We start from the raw sequence: 20,662 nt of genomic DNA, 5'->3' as shown, positions 1-20,662 counted from the left end.
AAACAAATATTAAGCAACTTATTAGCCTCTAATTATATACCTTTCACATTTGTTAAACCAACATTTGCATATGCATGTTTGCTACATACTTCATTGAAACTTGAAAATGAGTAGACAAGTATCTAACACATAGCACAAGTTGCATTATAATTATAGTCCATCTTATCTACGAAAAATATACATTGGTTTAACTCCTTATAGAAATATTATTTCAGGAGGTACAAACCTTAGTGGACACTAACCAGTTAGAAGCTTCTAAACCAGGTAAATCTAGTCAGTAATCAGCACTACAAACAGCCAACTGAATTAAATATGCCTTGTATCGTTGACATCAAGTGGCTAGGAACATTTCTGCAACAATCAAATGCTATTTTCTACCCTTTTCACTCTTAATATTTTTTTGCCCTGCCTAGGAATACGAAAATGCTACGAATTAGCTCAGATAAGTAACCAAACATAGAGATTTAAGAACAGAAACCAGAGATTAAGGGAGGAAGAAAAACAATCAGAGATATATATGTATTAATGCTAAGCAATTAGAACCTTAATTTGAAACACCCATAAAGTATTATTCAAAGAATTGCAATTAGACCCAAAATTGGTAAAAATACATGAAAATCGATCTAAGTCGGACAAAAATCAACAACCAAAAATGTATTCTAAATTCCCTTGCACCCAACACGACATACCAAAAACCCTAGATCTCAATACGATGGCTTACTACTACTACACATTTACACAACAACTACAAATTTAATGCTTTTTCACAACAATTAAATGTATCAAATTAAATCTAAATAGTGTTTTAGCATAAAAGCATGGAAATTGATGAGGAAAAGAATGAGATTACCTTAAATCGAAGAACTTAACAAGGAGAAGAAGGAAATTATATCACGGCTTCCACCCAAATTCACTAAATTTCAAGCGATTTCGAAATATGATGAACTGAGATCTAAGAGCGAATTTAAAAGATGACGAACTAAGATCTAAGAGCTAGAGAGAGAAGAGAGATAGAGAGAGAGAGAGAAAGGGTTTCTCTAAGGCAATTTCACTGTTTAAGTTTTTTATTTTTTTTTATTTTCCTTATACACTGTTTTTGGGTTGACTTGAGTCACGTGCAACTCATACAAATTTTTTGACGCTTTTTGTCGTCAAGAAACTAATTTGACACATAAAAGCGTCGAAAAATAGCGGAAATTTATTTTTACATTGACACCCCATACACAGCGTCGAGCCAATAGCGTCCAAAAACTATGGGTTTTATAGTAGTGAATACTCATGGTCGAGGAAAGAGGTTCCGATAGTCATAATGAGAAACATACTTATGACGATTGTTAATCTCTTAAAGTATTCTCATAGGTCTTATCCGGTATTATTCTAAACCAATACCTGTGCAAATGGTTTACGATAATAATGTTCTTTAGCACAAGAAACGGTGCTATAAATCATACTACACACTAATCTCAAGCGGTCATTAATCGTCCAACATTTAAATGACCTTGATAAGGGATGATTTTCAATTATAATATTCAATGTTCACTTAATAGGTGTTTTTTTATCCAAGACATTGTCTTGATACCCTATTTTGAATATTCTCAAAATCGAATGGACTCATTATTTAATTCTAAACCATAATTAAATAGAAATGGAGTGACAAAATTGCATAAAATTGAATTACTCCAAAAGACTGAATGGTTTAACATAGTGTTTAACATTAAAATATCCAAAATTAATTAAAACACGTAACTAGGGAAATCAAAGTCAATCTCCTATGTGCCTGATTCCCATTGCCTCAACGTGCTTGTTGTGTTTCACCTGAGACAAAGTTTTAGTGTTCTAATCTTACAAATTCTAATTTCACCTTTTGACTTCCATTCCCTTATCATGTGAAATCACCTCTTGACAGGTTTGATCTTCTGATGTTCCCTTGTCTCTCTAGCCTGAGAAATAGCTCCATCGTTGTCACAATAGAGGTCTATTGGACCCTTGATGGAGGGTACAACATCAAGTTCACCAACGAACTTGCGAATCCAAACTGCCTCCTTAGCTGCTTCGGAAGCTGCCAAGTATTCGGCTTCAGTTGTAGTATCTGTTGTTGTGCTTTGCTTAGCACTCTTCTAACTAAACGCTCCTCCATTTAAACAAAATATGTATCCTGAATGCGACTTGAAGTTGTCTCTGTCTGTTTGGAAGCTTGCATCGGAGTAACCTTCAACAACCAGATCATTACTCCCACCATAGATCAGGAATTTATCCTTGTTCCTTTTCAGGTACTTTAGGATATTCTTAGCCGCAATCCAATGCGCCTCACCTGGGTCTGATTGGTATCGGCTCATAGCACTTAAAGCATACGATACATCCGGCCTAATACATATCATGGCATACATGATCGATCCAATAAGCGAAGCACATGGAATCTGATTCATCCTTTCCCGCTCATCAGGTGTCTTTGGACACTGCTTCTTGCTTAAGGTTATGCCATATGACATGGGTAGGTGGCCTCTCTTAGCCTCTTGCATATTGAATCGTACCAATACCTTATGGATGTAAGTACTTTGGCTCAATCCAATCATCCTCTTCGATCTATCTCTATAGATCTTGATGCCCAATATGTACTGAGCGTCTCCCAAATCTTTCATTGAAAAACATTTTCCAAGCCAAGCCTTTACAGCCTTTAACATTGGAATGTTGTTTCCAATTAGCAATATGTCATCGACATATAAGACGAGGAAGGCGATGTTACTCCCACGGACGTTCTTATAAACACAAGACTCATCTGGATTCTTGATAAAATCAAACTTGCTTATGGCTTCATCGAATCGTAGATTCCAACTTCTACTTGCTTGCTTCAACCTATAAATGGATTTCTTGAGCTTGCATACCTTCCCAGCATTGCTTGGATCAAGAAAACCTTCGGGCTGTGTCATGTACACAGTTTCTTCCAAAATACCATTTAGGAAGGTAGTGTTGACGTCCATCTTCCATATTTTGTAATCGTAATAGGCAGCAATTACTAGGATAATCTGGACGGACTTAAGCGTTGCAACTGGAGAAAAGGTTTCATCATAATCAACGCCGTGAATTTACTTGTAACCTTTTGCTACTAGTCTAACTTTGTATATAAATACATTTCCATCTTTGTCGGTTTTCATCTTGAAAATCCATTTACAACAGATAGGTGTGTAACCTTCGGGCAAATCAACCAAGTCCCATACTTGATTTTCAAACATGGATTCTATATCAGATTTCATGGCTTCTTGCCATTTAGCAAAGTCGGGTCTCGCCATAGCTTGGTTGTAGTTTGTCGGCTCGTCTCCAACCACGACTAGGTTGTCCTGATTCTCGGTTAATACGACACCAAGATATCTATCAGGTTGAGACTTTGGCCTTTTTCACCTACGTAAGGTAATGGACTGAGCATTTGCATCGTCGGTTTGACTTTGCACAGTTTGACCAACGTCAACAGATGCTGTTTGAGCACTTTGACTGTTAATTTGATTTTGTTGCTCGTCCTCTCGAACTTCATCGAGTTCGATTTTCCTCCCACTTGTAATTTTGGAAAGGTGTTTCTTTTTTAAAAAGACACCATTGCGAGCAACAAACACTTTATTCTCGGATTTGTTGTAGAAGTAATACCCCTTGGTTTCTTTTGGATATCCCACAAAAAAACACTTGTCAGATTTAGGGTGAAGTTTGTTAGAAATTAGTCTTTTGACATAAGCTTCGCATCCCCAAATCTTGAGAAAAGAAAACTGTTGAGGTTTCTTCGTCCATAATTCAAATATAATTCATATGGAGTCTTTTAGACAGCTTTTGACGGAGCACGGTTCAGTGTTAGTGCCACGGTTAGAAGTGTGTGTCCCCAGAAAGAGATAGGAAGATATCTAAGACCCATTGTTGATAGTACCATGTCTAACAAGGTTCGATTTCTCCTTTCGGATACTCCGTTCCATTGTGGAGTTCTTGGAGGTGTCAATTATGAAAGAATACCATGTTCTTTCAAGTGGTCATCGAATTCATGGCTCAAATATTCACCACCTCGATCCGATCAAAAGGCTTTGATTTTCTTGCTAAGTTGGTTTTCAACTTCACTCTGAAATTCTTTGAATTTTTCAAAGGATTCAGATTCGTTCGACATAAGGTAGACATATCCATATCTACTATAGTCGTCCGTGGAGGTAATAAAATATCGATAACCATTTCTTGCCAAGTTAGTTTTCAACTTCACTCTGAAATTCTTCGAATTTCTCAAAGGATTCAGATTTGTTTGACATGAGGTAGACATGTTCATATCTACTATAGTCGTCCGTGAAGGTAAAGAAATATCAAAGGGCTCGGAGCAGCGTGCGGCTTACTAGCAGCAGTTAGCAGTACCTAGCTTGCTATTGGCCTGCTAGCGCTCCTAGCTCGCTGGCGCGCGCCAGCGATGCTAGCATGTGCATGCTAGCACGCAATGCCCGCACCAGCTAGCGCTGCTAGCAGCCTCGACTTGGTGCGGCACGCATGCTAGCACCTATGCCTCTAGCACTCAGTTTGATCGGGGCATTCCAATGCTAGGGGTATTTATCACTTGTTGATTGCTTGATTTTTATCGTCTTGTCGTCTTATAAATCCGACTCAACTCATGACGCTCGGTCTCGACGCTCATAGCTCGATATCCGACGTCTATGTTCATAATACTCTAATGACTCATTAATTCCTTTCAGATTAATTCGTCATTACAGATCCTTTACTTGATTGGGTGTGACCCATAGGGTTCAGTCAAGATTAAGCTGTAATATTAATTATACATTACTATTACTGATCGAAAGCGGCCTCCAACTAGGCATTCCAATCACTTGACCTTGCTGAATAATTAGCTTTCTAATAATTCCGACCCCTCTATCGGAATAATACACTTGTTCAAAGGACACCATTCCTTTCATCTCTCTTAGAGAATTACCAATATAAATACCCTACAAATGTAGCAATGGTGAAACAATTAACCGTGAAATCAATTGAGATGTATGTTGAGTCAATGGGATGTTCGTTGAAAGCTTTTGGATTAGATAATTTCGTAGAAGATGATGATGATGCTATACATGTAACGAAAGACATAGAAAATGCATTGAATGCACCAATACCACTAGAATGTTTAGAATGTAAAGATAAGTTGAATCAAGCTCAACGAGTTGCATTCGATGTCATAATGGATCATGTTATACAAATGGAAAGGCCAGTGCCTTTTTCATAAATAGTCCTGGTGGGACAGGGAAAACTTTTTTATACAATGCTCTATATGTAGAAATTAGAATGATGAATAAGATAGTTTTACCGGCAGCAACTTCAGGCATTGCTACAGCCATTCCTTCAGGTAGAAATGCACATTCACAGTTTAAAATCCCTTTAGATCCTTTAGGCTCTCTTGCTTGTAATGTTCCTAAGCAGGGAGGTCTAGCTACACTACAAAGGGAAACAACATTGATTATTTGGGATGAAGCTTCTATGGCTAAGAAAGAGAATATTAAATCTCTCGATTCACTACTTAGAGATATTTGCAATCCAAATGTATTATTTGGAGGCAAATTAGTAGTTTTTGGTGGAGATTTTAGACAAGTTCTTATTGTTCCACGCAAAACACAGCGAGAAGTAATTGCTGCGAGTTTAGTTAGTTCTTCTTTGAGGCCACAGCTGCTGAAGTTCAGGCTAACTGAAAACTTAAGAGCTAAAAATGATCCTACATATGCAGCTTTTTTGTTGGCACTGGGAAATGGTGAATTGCAAAATACTGAAGATGCATTTGTTGAGCTTCCACCAAATATTGTTAAGTCTTGTTACACTGGAACAGCTGACGATGTGCATCTAACATTTGTAGCATTTCCAGAAATAGATATGCTTCCATTTAGTACAGATATTTTTACTACAAGAGCTATATTGACACCAATGAATAAGGATGTTGGTGCCATTAATTCAAGCTTGATTTGCAAATTTCCAGGTGAATCAGTAGTATATAAAAGCCAATATACAATGATTGATGTATATTGTGCCGTATATCCTACTAAATTTCTAAACAAGCTTTTCCCTGGTGGTATGAGTCCTCATGAGCTCGAGCTGAAAGTTAATAGTCCTGTTATTCTGTGGAGAAACATTCTTCCATCATCTGGCTTGTGGAATGGAACAAGACTCATATGTAAATGATTTTTTCGTAATATCATCGAGTGTGTTATTGCTGTTGTTCATAATAAAGGTCAGCATGTATTGATTCCAAGAATAAGCCTACGTCCATCAGATTTAGCAGGTTATCCTTTTCAATTTCAAAGAAAACAATTTCCTTTGAAACTTAGTTTTGCAATGACAATCAATAAAGCTCAGGGGCAAACACTTAGTCAAGTTGTTGTTTTTCTACACGATCATGTTTTTCACATGGTCAATTATTTGTTGCACTTTCTCGAGCTCATAAATCAACTAATGTCAGTGTAATAACTAAACCCAACACTCGGGAACAAGATGCGTCACACGTAAAAAATATAGTATCTTATGATATTCTTCATTTGCAAGAATCGTTTAGTTGTGTCAATAAGTAAGTCATCATCAATTTTTTCATACATATTAATTTGGAGAGTATGTATATCTTCTTATAATCAACTTTCGACTGTTCAAATTCATCTAACTATATTTTTTTTTGGGGGGGGGGAGTTTAAAATTGCGGAGTAAGAAAAATTTTTAAAAAAAAAAAAAAATTTGTAAGTAGTTCATTTGTTCTGCTATGTATCTGCAATGATGGAACAACTTGGAATTCAACTTAAGTAGTTCATTTCTAGGTTATTTCTTAGTTTAAGTGATGTACATCAACAACAGATTAAAATAAAAAACCAAAAAAATGCCAAAACAATGTATATGTAAATGGTGAATAATTAGATCTACTAATCTTATTTTCATTTTCTAAAAAAAGGAGGAGACCAAGAACACTATTACATGTTGAAATAACTATGCATGCATGCATTTTCTTTTACAAAAAGGATGTTAATCACTGTTATGGACTACAGTAATTGTGCATGCATTCTTTTCCCACTTAATTTTTTACTATAAAAGCAATGCTAAGCATCATTTGCATCCTCCAAAAAAAACAACTAAATTTAAACTTATGCTACACATAAAAATAAAAATAAAAATAAAAATAAAAATAAAAAATAAAATTCAAACACATAAACAATTGGCTAAGTGATACCAGATTCTGCACTCAGCAATCAATCATCCGCTATTTCATAAGTATGATCAATCCATTTATTATGTTTACACAAATCATGTTTTCATTTTATAGATAGATATAGATCTGCATGTGTTGTTATTTCTCAGTATATGACCTTTTCTTTATCTTTGTTATATACAGTTTCATTTTGCATGGTATGAACTCAAGGTAAGTACTTTCTTGTTATAAAATTAAAGAGAAAGACGAGAAAGTAGGGGAGAGAATAGATCAGTCTATATTATTCCATAGAGTGGGGATATACATATACATATATATATATATATATATATATATATATATATATATATATATATATATATATACATACAACATAACTAGGGTTTTCTTAGATAACAATAAACCCTAGATCTAGAACATTCCGAAATGATAAAGGAGGATAATGGATATCCACACAATATTTCATAACACTCCCCCTTGGATATCTATTATTGAAGAGTGTGCCTTGTTAAAACCTTATTAGGAAAAACCCTATGGGATAAAAACCTAATGAAGGAAAAAGAGTACAACATTCTTCGTAATACGCTCGAGATGCTGCCTCATTAAAACCTTACCAGGAAAACCCAATGTGGGACAAAACCATGGTTAAGGAAAAAAGAGTGCAGCACGTATTTTCTCCCCCTGATGAATACATAATTTGAGATCATCTAGTGCTGCAATGAATCCAATATGTCTAGGTGTCTTCTTATATGACGTAGAATAGTATCATTCCTTGATCTTTGATCCTCCCAAATCTTCAAATCTTCACGCGAACAATTAAGTCTTCATATCACCATAACTATGATAATAATACATGTGTTTGTCCACACTTCATTCAAAATCTCTGTTTAAAGTTGACTTAACCATTATACTTATGCCTTCTTCTGGAGGCGATGAATAATAGAAATTGATGATTATTATTTAATTAAATATTCCTTAATGGAAACACATGATATTATTAATGTTGCTCTTCAATCTCGTATGAATTAATATAACACATGTAATTATATACATTGATCACGGTTATTCTAGACCATAAGAAAACAGTCTCACGCATAATTATCCCGTTAATATTCTTTAAAAGTTACATAATTTACACGATAATTTTTTGCGAGTACAAATAGTAAAACTCATTAACTCATATACTCAAACTTCAGGTTTAGATGTCAATGATGTAGTCACATAAAATTTTCAAGAGTTTGATAATAATTGCAATATTCAAAAATAAAAATTTATAGGGTTGGGTATTTAATACGTCGTATATAAGTTCTTCAGGAAATCTTTTTACATGATTATTAACATGCTATTGAATCGACGTCATCAATAATTTCATTACAACTGTAAGCCCATTGGAATATATCTTTGTAAGTTCCCATCAATGTTGTAAATGCGCCTTACTATACTTTGGACGAACATTCACACATACCACAATTATTATATAGAAACTAGTACATGCAATATGAGATATAGAAATCATGATAAGATATAGAGCAAAATATACAATGAGTAATGTATCAAACAACTTCCTACACATGCAATAAGTAATTCATTAACCTATGACTCACACATGACATAGACATAATTAAAACTCAAAATAATGCAAGACACTGTACAGTGTGGATTTAGAAATCACTATTTCATTGGATTTCTGGTCCATAATAAACTTTTGACCATTATCATTATGTTGACAACAAAATGGACATATATTTCAGATCCCTTATTCACTAGTCCATTCTATCACGCATATGCATATTATTCATCGGTTCCATTGTGTACCGGTATTATAAAATTCCTTTAACGTACATTTCGCATGTTATTTTACTATGATATCTCAATGCATTTCTCATTGGTACCATCATAACTTTCTTACATAATAGGCCATCTATTATAATAATTCAGATATCTATACCACCTATCAAGGGTGTTTCTCACACTATGGTATTAATATACTATTATTATATTTTAAAAGTATCAACTGCACTATCTTGCTATATATCACATGTTTATATTAGAACCGATCATAATGAAATTTTGTGTCTTCTAGAGATAAATATTAATAGGGGGTAATAAATTGTGCAGTTGTCTATTTTCGTATTCTATTTCTTATGTGCTGACATACAATAGCCCCAATCAAGAGAATTATAATACAAATATAAACTTTCTTGTAATTTTTCTAGGTGGTAATCTTCGGGATCACTAAAAACATTGATAGTAGGATACTAGTTACTTAAAATTTTCACATATAACTTGTACATGGTGAGCTTCTGGTCACCTAATATTTGTCAACATATATTATTCTAGTGAACTTCTGGTTACCAATTATTTTTTTGTATATATAAAAATCAAAACCTATTAACTCTTGAAATTTTCATCAACACAAATTATTATAGTTCAATCTCAACGTTATGTCTTGCCATTCAATTCATTTCATATATCTAACATTGAGAGAGTGTCAGCACATTATCAAATGAAAATTCAGGTTTTCATAACGGGTAATTATTAAACCCGGATGGCCTAATTTAATAATCACATCCAATCACTTCTCTAAATTTGAACTCTGGTCAGTTTTCCAACACTAGTGATCACTTTATTAAACTTACTTTATGCATGGCCATGAATATGATGTGATATTTGAACACCAACATGTGTTTCCTTATACCATTGGCAAAACAATCAACTAATATTTTATCCAATAATTAATCAGACTCTGTTGGAGTTTTGACTATAACCTTGATACATGTTAATCTTGTTGGATATTTCATACTCTGCAGGAGTCTTTTATATAATCATGAAACATATGAATTTTACTAAAAGTGATTTCTTCTAGAAATGTAATGAGATTTATCACAACCTCAAATTTGTCATTATCAATAGTATGTAGCTCCTTTCCTTATCAAAGATACTTAATTATCTTTTAGAACCTATTGATCTATCACGCTTCGGGCATGCTATAGGTTTATCAGCAATCGATGTTGTCCTTCTAGGACATCAATTTTAATTGGAGCATGCATTTACAAATAGTATATGATCAATGACATTTATTTATATCCATCTTCATGATAGTATAATTTTAAAATATTTAATTAACATGAGGCCTCTTCTATTAAATAAATCGTTGATATTTAAGTTAATTTATGTATCAAACTGACCATTAATATATATTATTATTTATACATACAATCTCCCCTTAATCCTTGCATATGGGGATACGGAATAAATCCAACAACCTTTAAAATTATTTACACTTTCAAAGTCATAAATTCTTATGGCAATAACATGTATCAAGCAATGTAAAATTATTCTTTTATTAAACTTTTATTGTTCCTCTAGCCCAGTTATGTTAATCTTTATATTAAAAATTCTTAAAACTATGGGCATCATTAATACATTTTTCAAGTAAATTTCTCAGAAAGTCATATATCTCTTGTTCAAATAGATATTTTGCAATCATGTTTAATTTGCACATCGTATAACTTTCGCATGAATTATAGAAACCTGCATGTATCATCTCAATCACACATTATTTTTTTTTTAGGGTATTAGAATCTAGTAATCTATGAATCATTAATACTCACCCAAAGTGTGGTACCTATCTATAATAACCACCAAATTAAACGACATTATGTCAGCTTTTCTAATCTTTTGTATTAGTGTTCTAATTATTATGTTTATAAGATCACATTAGTAAGGGTTTTGGGCCCTTTATAAGTTCAAGGAACTTTAAGTCTATGTACATGAATACTCTTTATAAATCTAAGAAACTTCAGGTCCGCACATCATGTTCAATTTACTTTCATTCCAATAATCCAATTTCAAGTAGGTACATAATACTATAATGGAATTTAATCACACATCGATCAACATAATAAATATACTATGCGTGTCATTATAGAGCATAAACATGTAAATTAATAGTAGTACACTACTGTTTTACCAATTTTAATAGTCATTATCATTAGCTCATCACAATGCAAACTACAATTTAAATTCACTATCAAATAAATACTAGCATGATTTATGGTCAACAATAAATATTCATGTAGTCATTAAAATACGTGTCATGAACACTTCATGCATAGTAGTTAGAACACTTCACGCATCAATATCACACTACAAAGTAGTATTACCATAAACATTTCATAGCATTTGGTCTCATCATCTTTGTTATCATAGTTATAATCATTATCCTTAAATCTGAAAATGATATGTCATTCAAAGAAATATTATATATTCCACCATAACATTTATTCATATATCGATCCCACAAATCACAATATTATCTACAGTATCATATGAAAGATGAATTATTGTATAAAGCTCATACAAAACTACAAATGATCAATCTATATCAAGCATAAGTATATATAGTGATCAAATATTATACTTCAACTAGGTAATCTATAGTATTGTGCATATAAAAACAAAATATGATCATGGCAGTAGCAGCTATATTATTGAAAAACAATAAAGACTTATACTAGCTAAGTTATAGAAGCTATAGAACTAGGAAATATTACAAGCTATAGGATATAGCTTGACTAAACAAGAAATCAAAATTAATCAATGTCGAACTAGTAAGAGTTAGTAATAGAAAATTGATACAGTTGTTGGAGTTGATTGCTCCAACATTCCAGATAAGATGTTCCAATTTTAGTTTAATTTCCAACAACAGTATGTTAGAGATTTTAAATTAGATAGTAAGTGCTTGTTAGTGTGAAGATGTGATGAGCCCAAACAAAACAATGTTATACCCACTATAAACTACAAGGCCTCGTCAATAATATAGTTGATTTGCCGTCAAGACTCAAGAGGCTTATACCAATTATACAATTACAATTAAAAGGAAATATACTATTTAGTGGATTATTCCCTTTGGAAGCTATACAAAATTATGAGTAATATGAAGTCACATGATCCAATTCTCTTAAGTAATTACCTACTAGCATATTGTACATGATGCTAATGGAGGATCAGATCATGAAGGGATTAAGATTACAACAATTATTATACAAGTCAAACCAGAAAGTGTAAGGCCAGGTAGTGCGCAAACCATAACTGAGCAAATTACACAAATTTATTCATTGACCCAAGTTTAGGAAATAGATTAACAGATAGAACATAAAATCTCAATCACAATCAAGAAAAGTGGTAAAGTCCATAATCAAATTCAATTTATTAATGGACAAAACAAACAAAAATTAGCAAAAGTATTGAAACTACATCATGGAAAATCATCTAGCAATTAACCACATATAAATTAAACAACTTTAATCTGGAATTTAACCCACAAATTGCAAGACAAAACAACATAATAATAAATTATGCATAAAAGGGGATATACACACGCAACATATTATGTAAAATTATTTAACAATAACAAAATAATTGAGAAGGAACTTCCCTGACATCGAGTACAAGTCCGATCGCCCTTTTATCATTTGTATAAGACTATGATGAGGCAGAATGTAAAGTGGATCTCCTTGAATTACCGAACAATTAATGGTCACGATGATTATGATTTCGAATACTTTTTCAGCTTCGATCAAACAAATGCCTGCCTCACAAATTCTTGATGTAAATATCGAGTTAATTAGTTTAACCCAATTTGATTGTTACTTCGCACATACTACCCACGATTCTTGAATCATAATAAAACTATGGTGCTGATAACATGTTATAAAATTAAAGAGAAAGAGGAGAAAGTAGGGGAGAGAATAGATCAGTCTATATTATTCCATAAAGTGGGGAAATATATATATATATATATATATATATATATATATATATAACTAGGGTTTGCTTAGATAATAATAAACTCTAGATCTAGAACATTCCGGAATGATAAAGGAGGATAATGAATATCCACACAAAATTTCATAACATTTCTGAAATTTTAAGATTATATATACAAAAAATTATTGATTGAAGATCCATTTCAACTAATTCAAGTCGTGTGGTAATAAAACTTATTCACTTACACCAAAAAATGATTCAAAAATCATATAGATTAGATATTGTACAATTAGAATAACAGATTGGTGATATTTAGATTTCTAACATTCTGTATGCATAATAATTACAGATTTAAGTATGCAAAACATCTGTTTTAGGCATGTAGTATGAAACTGATACATCTACATCATAAAAACCTTCAATAATTTCAAACAATCTACATAATCAGAAGTGTATTTTGAATTTTTACATGTTGCATGCATAATTATCTTTGACTTTTGCTTATTGAACATCAATTAAAGGTATGCAAAATTCTTTAAATATCATACAGATTACATATTATACAATTAGAACAATAGACTGATGATATTTAGATTTCTAACATTCTACATGCATGCATAAAAATTACTGATTTAAGTTTGCAAACATCCATTTAAGGCATGCAGTATGAAACTTATACATCTAAATCATAAAAAGGTTCAAAAGTTTTAGATCAACTTTGTTTGAGTCTCCTAGGAGGGGAACTAAGCTACATAATCAAAAGTGTATTTGAATTTTAACATATCTTTGATTTCTTCATATTGAAAATCAATTTAAGGAATGCAATATGAAATCTATACATCAAAACCAATTCAGGCTTGAGATATTGTATAGATACTACAGATATAGTAAATTTCATGGATAAATTCTATAAAATTTATGGCTTGCGAAAAATCTTATGAAATGAACAAAATACATGATACATATGAATTGTAACACTGATTTTCAACATAAACAATTGTTTGTGAGCTTATAATATATATAAATCTAATAAGACATGCATGAAATTTAGACTTCTGCTAAAGCATGTAATTTTCTTTTTTCAGTGCTATCCTTTCAATTTCAAATTTATGACAACATAATATTGCTATATAAATATCATTTGAAACAACCTAAATATTTTTTCCTTTGATTATGTTTTAATAATATCATACAGAGAACGTTTTCATGGCGCTACATCGAAAATTTCTAGATGAAATCGACACAACAACAAAAAATTGTAAGGTTAAAGTAAGAGTTGCAGAAAAGGGTTGTCCGCAAACATCATAAGAAAAAAAAAATACATGATATCAGTGTATGTTTTTGGATGATGACATGGAACATCAATTTCATTCAACAAACATTTAAAAATTCAACAGTCAATCTGCACAGATTAATTAAGAAACTTAGAGAATGTACATTTTCTTGATTTTCACAGATTAACCGAATGAAGATGACACTTTTTGGTGACCAAATTCTAGCATACTGGGATGTTATTAGTTTCAGAGGAAATTATGAAATTGTTGATGTTGTAGTAAGGAACTTGGATGCATAATAGAGAGCTAAAGAAGATTATATTCCATTTCATTTGGCATTAGGAGGCAAAACTGTTAGTCGATCTTTAGATCCTAAAGGAGAACTAGTTTACCCTAGATACCAAACACTTGCTTCTATCCCAAGCATCTCTGTTGACGATGACATACATGGTAAACAGACCATATGAATTACATATACAACCATATAATCTGTCAAATGCATTAAATAAGCATAATACAGAACATATATATATATATATATATATATATATATATATATATATATATATATATATATATATATATATATATATATATATATATATATATATATATATATATACATATACATATATGTATGTATATATATATGTATATATATATATACAGTGTTTTTTTTTTATGTTACAGATATTCTTGTGATAGTCCTTTATGTATCATAAGAACCAAGAAAAGTTATGACATCATCTAACAAAGAGACATCAGTTCGAGACCTTATGGTGATAGATCACAGGTAATTGCTATTACAAACTAGCTAATATCTCTACATTCATTTCTTTTCATGTTATACTAACACAGGTTAAATATTATAAATCTCCTAATTTCAGTACTGATCAACCAATGAAAGTATGCACTTGGAATGATCTTGCTGGAGAACAATCTGAATTGACTGTCTTAAACAGTGACTCTTTCAAGGTAATTGGTATCACAACTCTGCGTCCTTTTACACGACAAGGTAAGTCAACAACTTAGATCATAATTTAATTTCCAAATGGAAAACATATGGAAAATATTAGAATCACAGCACAAACACTGATATTCTTCAAATGTTAGAATTTTCGCTTGAATCAACCATGTCAACTTTCATTCTAAAGGACCCTCAAGTTGACAAGGTAGAAGCTTTAGCCGAATGGTAAAATTTTATAGAATTGCATTTCCTAAATGTTTAAAATGCTAACATGATAATGTCTAAAACATAAATTCTGTATTTTGAGAACAACACAAATTGTAATTTCTGTGATTTGAGCGAAGCACAAACTAATATTTCAATTGTTAGTTTGGTATATTGATAAGAGTTTCAAATGGTTTAAATTTCTCTCAATATTGCGTACATGATTATTAACAGATTCATACACTTCTAACATATTTTTTTCTTTAACAAAAAAAAAAAGGACAAAGAGACATCGATGTATGCTAATCAATGAACAACACAGGATCAAGGAAGCCTTCATTCGAACAGCAAAAAGAACAGTAACAACTATTCGCCGCCTAAAAGACAAAAAGGTATATCTTTGCAACATATCTTTGAAATCATTAACAGCATCAACATACACAGCAAGCACTATTTCAGTATATGTTAGCATCTAACATCATAATAACCTTGTTTGATATATGTACAATGCAGTCAACAGGTACACTTCCACAAGAAGTGTTTTGGTTGAATGTTGTAACGTAACTACTGATATAGAATTTGAAAGGTTAAGAGCATATATATGATGCTCTCACTGTGGCAAACGAATGGATCTTGCTCTTAGAATAGTCTACAATTGCAAAGAATGCTCAAGAAAAGACATACTTGCTGCTTACAGGTATAATCAAAATAGTCAACTCACTATACTTTTGAATGAGTATGTTGTCATACATTAAATCACACTAACACTATTGCTTACAATGAGTAGGATAAACATAACTTTTAATGTCTCTAATGGAACTGGATCATTGGAACTCACTGCATTTACTGAAGTTTGTGATAAGCTTTCTGCATGCCAGTTCAGGACATCTATGAAATGAAGATGATGGTATATAACATAATTTTCAAGAATTGTTACCTCTTTATTTAAATCTAACTTCACTACATATTACAAATGTGAATTCCACTTAAACTTTAATTTCTATGTGATTAGAAACAACTTGAGAAATTTCAGGAGACGGTTTATAAGTTAGCAACAAAGCATTTCCTAATCAAAGTTGGACCTACAACTGCACTATCAAAGAACAAGGTCTTGCAATGGGGACTTAAGGGTGTGTATGAGGTGGAGGAACCAACAACAGCTACCAATGAACAAAACAGCTCATCAAATGCTGATTTTGATTCTGGAAATAAAGAAGCAGCAAAAAACACCAGCACAAAAACTGTAGACACTGAAGTAATTCAAAAAGCACCAGTGCAGACAGAAAAACATATAAGCAAGATCGTTATGAAAGAAGAACCACAAAAGGATGATCTTACATACTTCAGCCAAGAGGAAGAAGATGCTTGTGTTATTGCTGAAAGTTTGAATACAGAAAATAAGAACACTAAAGACAGAGTAAGAGATTTCAGTCAGAAACGAAAGAGATCTGAAAATGAAGCAGAATCGGATATCCACACACCATCAAAAGAAGTGATGGAAATGGCAGCCCAAGATACATCTACCAAAACAGCCATTGTGAATGCAAAAGAAATTGATCAGGATGCTTCAAGTATGAAAAAGGGAAAGGCTATAGGTAAATGCTGAATTCATGCTACGCACAATCAAGCAGGACAAGGTACGCAAGCGTCAATCTCTCATATTTCAAGATGATGATCAAGATGATTCCTAAAATCATGAAACTACTCTCTCAGCAGATCAAGTCAACAGCAGCTTCAACAAGTATCAGAAATTCATAAAATATTTAAAATAAAAAAAAAAAACCAATATTTTGTAATGTGTGGCATTGATTAGGAACAAGAACACTATAATTACCTGTTACTAACTAACACCACTTATTAAGGTATTAGCCTTACCTAAGTACTTAAATAATTTGCAACCGACTAGCAAGTATGATGCTTTTGGATGTTTAAACTGTTACAGTAGCTATGCAGTAAGGTATATATGTAAATAGGTAACAATCTACTATGTTAAGAAGTGACTATATGAAACACAGCAGCTATGTATATATTATGCTTAAAGATGTAAACCATGGATTAACTTATATAAAAATATATGCTCGATTTACAGTATATCCTTTTCTACTTTAATATATATCTGTATTATGATGTTCTAATTATCAAGTTTCAATATTAATCTCCATTAATTTGTCTATAAAATCATAACTATAAGTGTTTAATAGAAAAACAATATATCAAATAATAATTGAACAAACAACACATAATACCAATGACCACAAAATTTGGACCTATTTTAATACTTTAATTTGTTTAGAAAAAACATACATAATTTATCCATCTACACTTATTTCACCAACAATTTAAATAGCTATTCAAATGTGTGTAATTGAGAAAAGATGAAACTATCAAAGACATCTCAGAACCATATATATGGTTCAGTAACCCTTATAATAATTTCCAAAATCCCAAAAAAAAAAAAAAAAAAAAAAAAAAAAAAAAAAAGAGAGAGAGAGAGTCAGAAATCAACAACCACAAAACAACATTAACCTTACACACCACACTAATCTTATTAATACCTTCACCAAAACAAAGCTGAGTAAAGAGAAATAACATCCTAACAAAGAAAACTTAGACAAAATAGTCATTCTATAGTCTTACATTAAAACTAAATATGTATCAAACACAATAGGATTTCCTTTCCTGTATTTAATCAAAGCACCTTCATCTACTTGAACATTATAACGATCAATGAACTGAATAACACCATTTATAATGGAACATTTAGTGATAGCTCCTTGTTTATTTAAGACTTTTAGCTGCACATCGAATTGTGTATCGAAATTCTGAAGAATGACATTGGTAGTCTCAGGGAAATTAATGAAATGTTGTCTAGCAAAATCAAATGGAACATTCTGCCATTGAAAAAAACCTTATAACCAAATAATTATGCAAAAAAAAAAATGAATTGAATGAAAAAAACAAACTTTAAGATAGTTAAAAAAAATCATACTATAATTCCTTAATCAACATAAGCTTTGGTAAAAGTAAATAGGAAATAATCTTCATGATGACAAGCAGCTGCATGCTCAGCATGGCAAACATTAGTTTCAATCATTTTAGATGAGAGCCTTTGAATAGCAGGCTTTCTCCCATGCCTTTTCCCTGAACTACCAGAACCTTTGTCATGTCCAACTCCTTTCATTCTCTTACTTCCACTAGGACCACGGATTTGAACATTGAATGAACTATCCCTTAAATAAGTAAATATCAGAGCATCGCTAGCTTCTACACCATTATCCTCTACAAAATCAAACCACTTAATGACAACTCAATGTTTAAAAATCCATCATCCAAGACATCTCTAAAGCTATCAGGAATCCGCTATTCACACACATCAAAACGTAAACACAAAATCAAAAATCAAATCCGAAAAAACTAATCATCAACAAATATGTAATCAACAACACATAATAGCAAAAACAACACAACCACAATAAAAACAAAAAAACAAAAAAAATACCAACTTCTCATGTTGCTCAATATCATTTTCATACCAAATAGTAAACGAAAGAGGAATTCCGTCCATAAAAATTATGAATGACAGAAAATTGCTAACCTGAAGAAAAAAAATGTAACTCTATTAAATAGTTTATCTCAAAGCACCTGATATCCCTCACAAAATTATTCAATATATAGGCAAAGACAAAACTTTGAAACTATTACACCATTAATTAAATTCAACTCTAACCTAAGACTAACACTTCTACAATTAACCTTCACAACACATATGTAACTTAAGATTCCATTTCATCAATAACAAAAAAAAAAAAAAAAAAAAAAAGTCAAATAAATGCCACAACAGTCAACTAAAATATTTTGTAACTTACAATAACAGAACATTAATTCCATAATCTGCATTCACAGTTGAATTATGATATCCTATTAAATCAAACAACAATTATAACATTAATACAAAAGAAACAAGAAAAACTCCTTGTTAGCACATTCACACACAAATCACTCAAAACAATCAAAATCAATATTATTTCATAACATAAAGAGTTCTGCACCAAAATCAAAACTCAAAGGCCACCAAAATCAACTCTTTTTCATTATCTTCACACTCTAAAAACCACTAATGTGCAGTGTAAACCAATTTGACTTAGCAAATCTGAATCCCTTTTCCAACACTCTTTTGATTAGGCCTCATACTGTAATTGTCAAGCACACATTTCCAACGTTACTACTACCAACTAATTTTTCATTAAGCTTAACACTCTACTTCCCTTATTTAACTTATAACTACTGACTACTGCAATCAGATAAAACATAGAAGAGCCTTAGATGAAGATATTGACAACTTTGACAGATTCTCTTGGAGACAATCAAAGAGTAATGGTGGAAATTTCATTAAAGGCAATCTGAATATTTGAAATGCTAAAAAAAAGAGAAACAAAGTCCTAATCTTCATGGGGTTCTGATAAAAAGTGTGAGAAATTTTTAGATTAAGACTCTGAAGAATTTTTAGATTAAGACTCTAAAGACACCAACATACAAAAGGACAATACAAATCATAATTCTTAAGGAAAATCAAATTTTTCAGAATAAGAACAATGGAAGTAGTGGTGATGGGCTAGTAGGTTTGAAAGTTGGAATTTTCAGCAAAAAGAGAACAATGCAAAATCCTCTTGAAGTCAATCAAATTCTAGTATCTCTTTCTCTATCCAACAAACTTATTTTACTCCTTCACACATCTCTTTCTCTACAAATCTCAAAATCTCTATGTAATTCGAAACCAAATTTGAAACAACTGCTTATTATGAATAGAATAACAAGTAAAGCAATATAGACAGTAGAAATTTAGATGAAGATATTGACAACTTTGACAAAGAACCAAATTACCATCATAAATTTATCTAACCAAGGCATCCATGACTTCAATCAAATCCATTCAAACTTTTAAATCAAAATAATTACAATTTCAAACAAAATACAGAAGCAAGAATCTATTGCTGACATTGAATTCATGTTAATGTACAAAATCTTTAATCAAAACTACAAATAACAAGCACCAAGTCATGTAAAACTTCAGCAATACACAACTAAATAAATAAAGTTCCAAATTCATCAATATTCCAAAATCATCTACAAAACAAAATCATCATAACAAACTTTCTCATTACTTTATTAAATCATCTAAAGTAACAAGTTCTACACTTCTGGCTACAATAAAAATATATCAAGAGTCATTATTCAATTGTAAATTTACATCAAAAGCAA

The 20,662-nt window shown here is 31.7% G+C and overlaps 1 protein-coding gene across 1 annotated transcript; it reads left to right on the top strand.

Moving 5' to 3' along the window:
• The first annotated feature begins 5,295 nt into the window (after positions 1–5,295).
• On the top strand, positions 5,296–6,177 carry LOC145578001 (ATP-dependent DNA helicase PIF1-like). Its single transcript, XM_081635412.1, has one exon. It carries the CDS (start codon positions 5,296–5,298, stop codon positions 6,175–6,177), a length of 882 nt encoding a protein of 293 aa, XP_081491538.1.
• The last annotated feature ends 14,485 nt before the right edge of the window (positions 6,178–20,662 follow it).

This window comes from Chenopodium album, chromosome 14 (assembly GCF_948465745.1).
Source record: "Chenopodium album chromosome 14, dcCheAlbu1.1, whole genome shotgun sequence".
In the NCBI taxonomy this organism is placed as follows: Eukaryota; Viridiplantae; Streptophyta; class Magnoliopsida; order Caryophyllales; family Amaranthaceae; genus Chenopodium; species Chenopodium album.
This window is presented reverse-complemented; position numbering and strand designations above follow the sequence as displayed.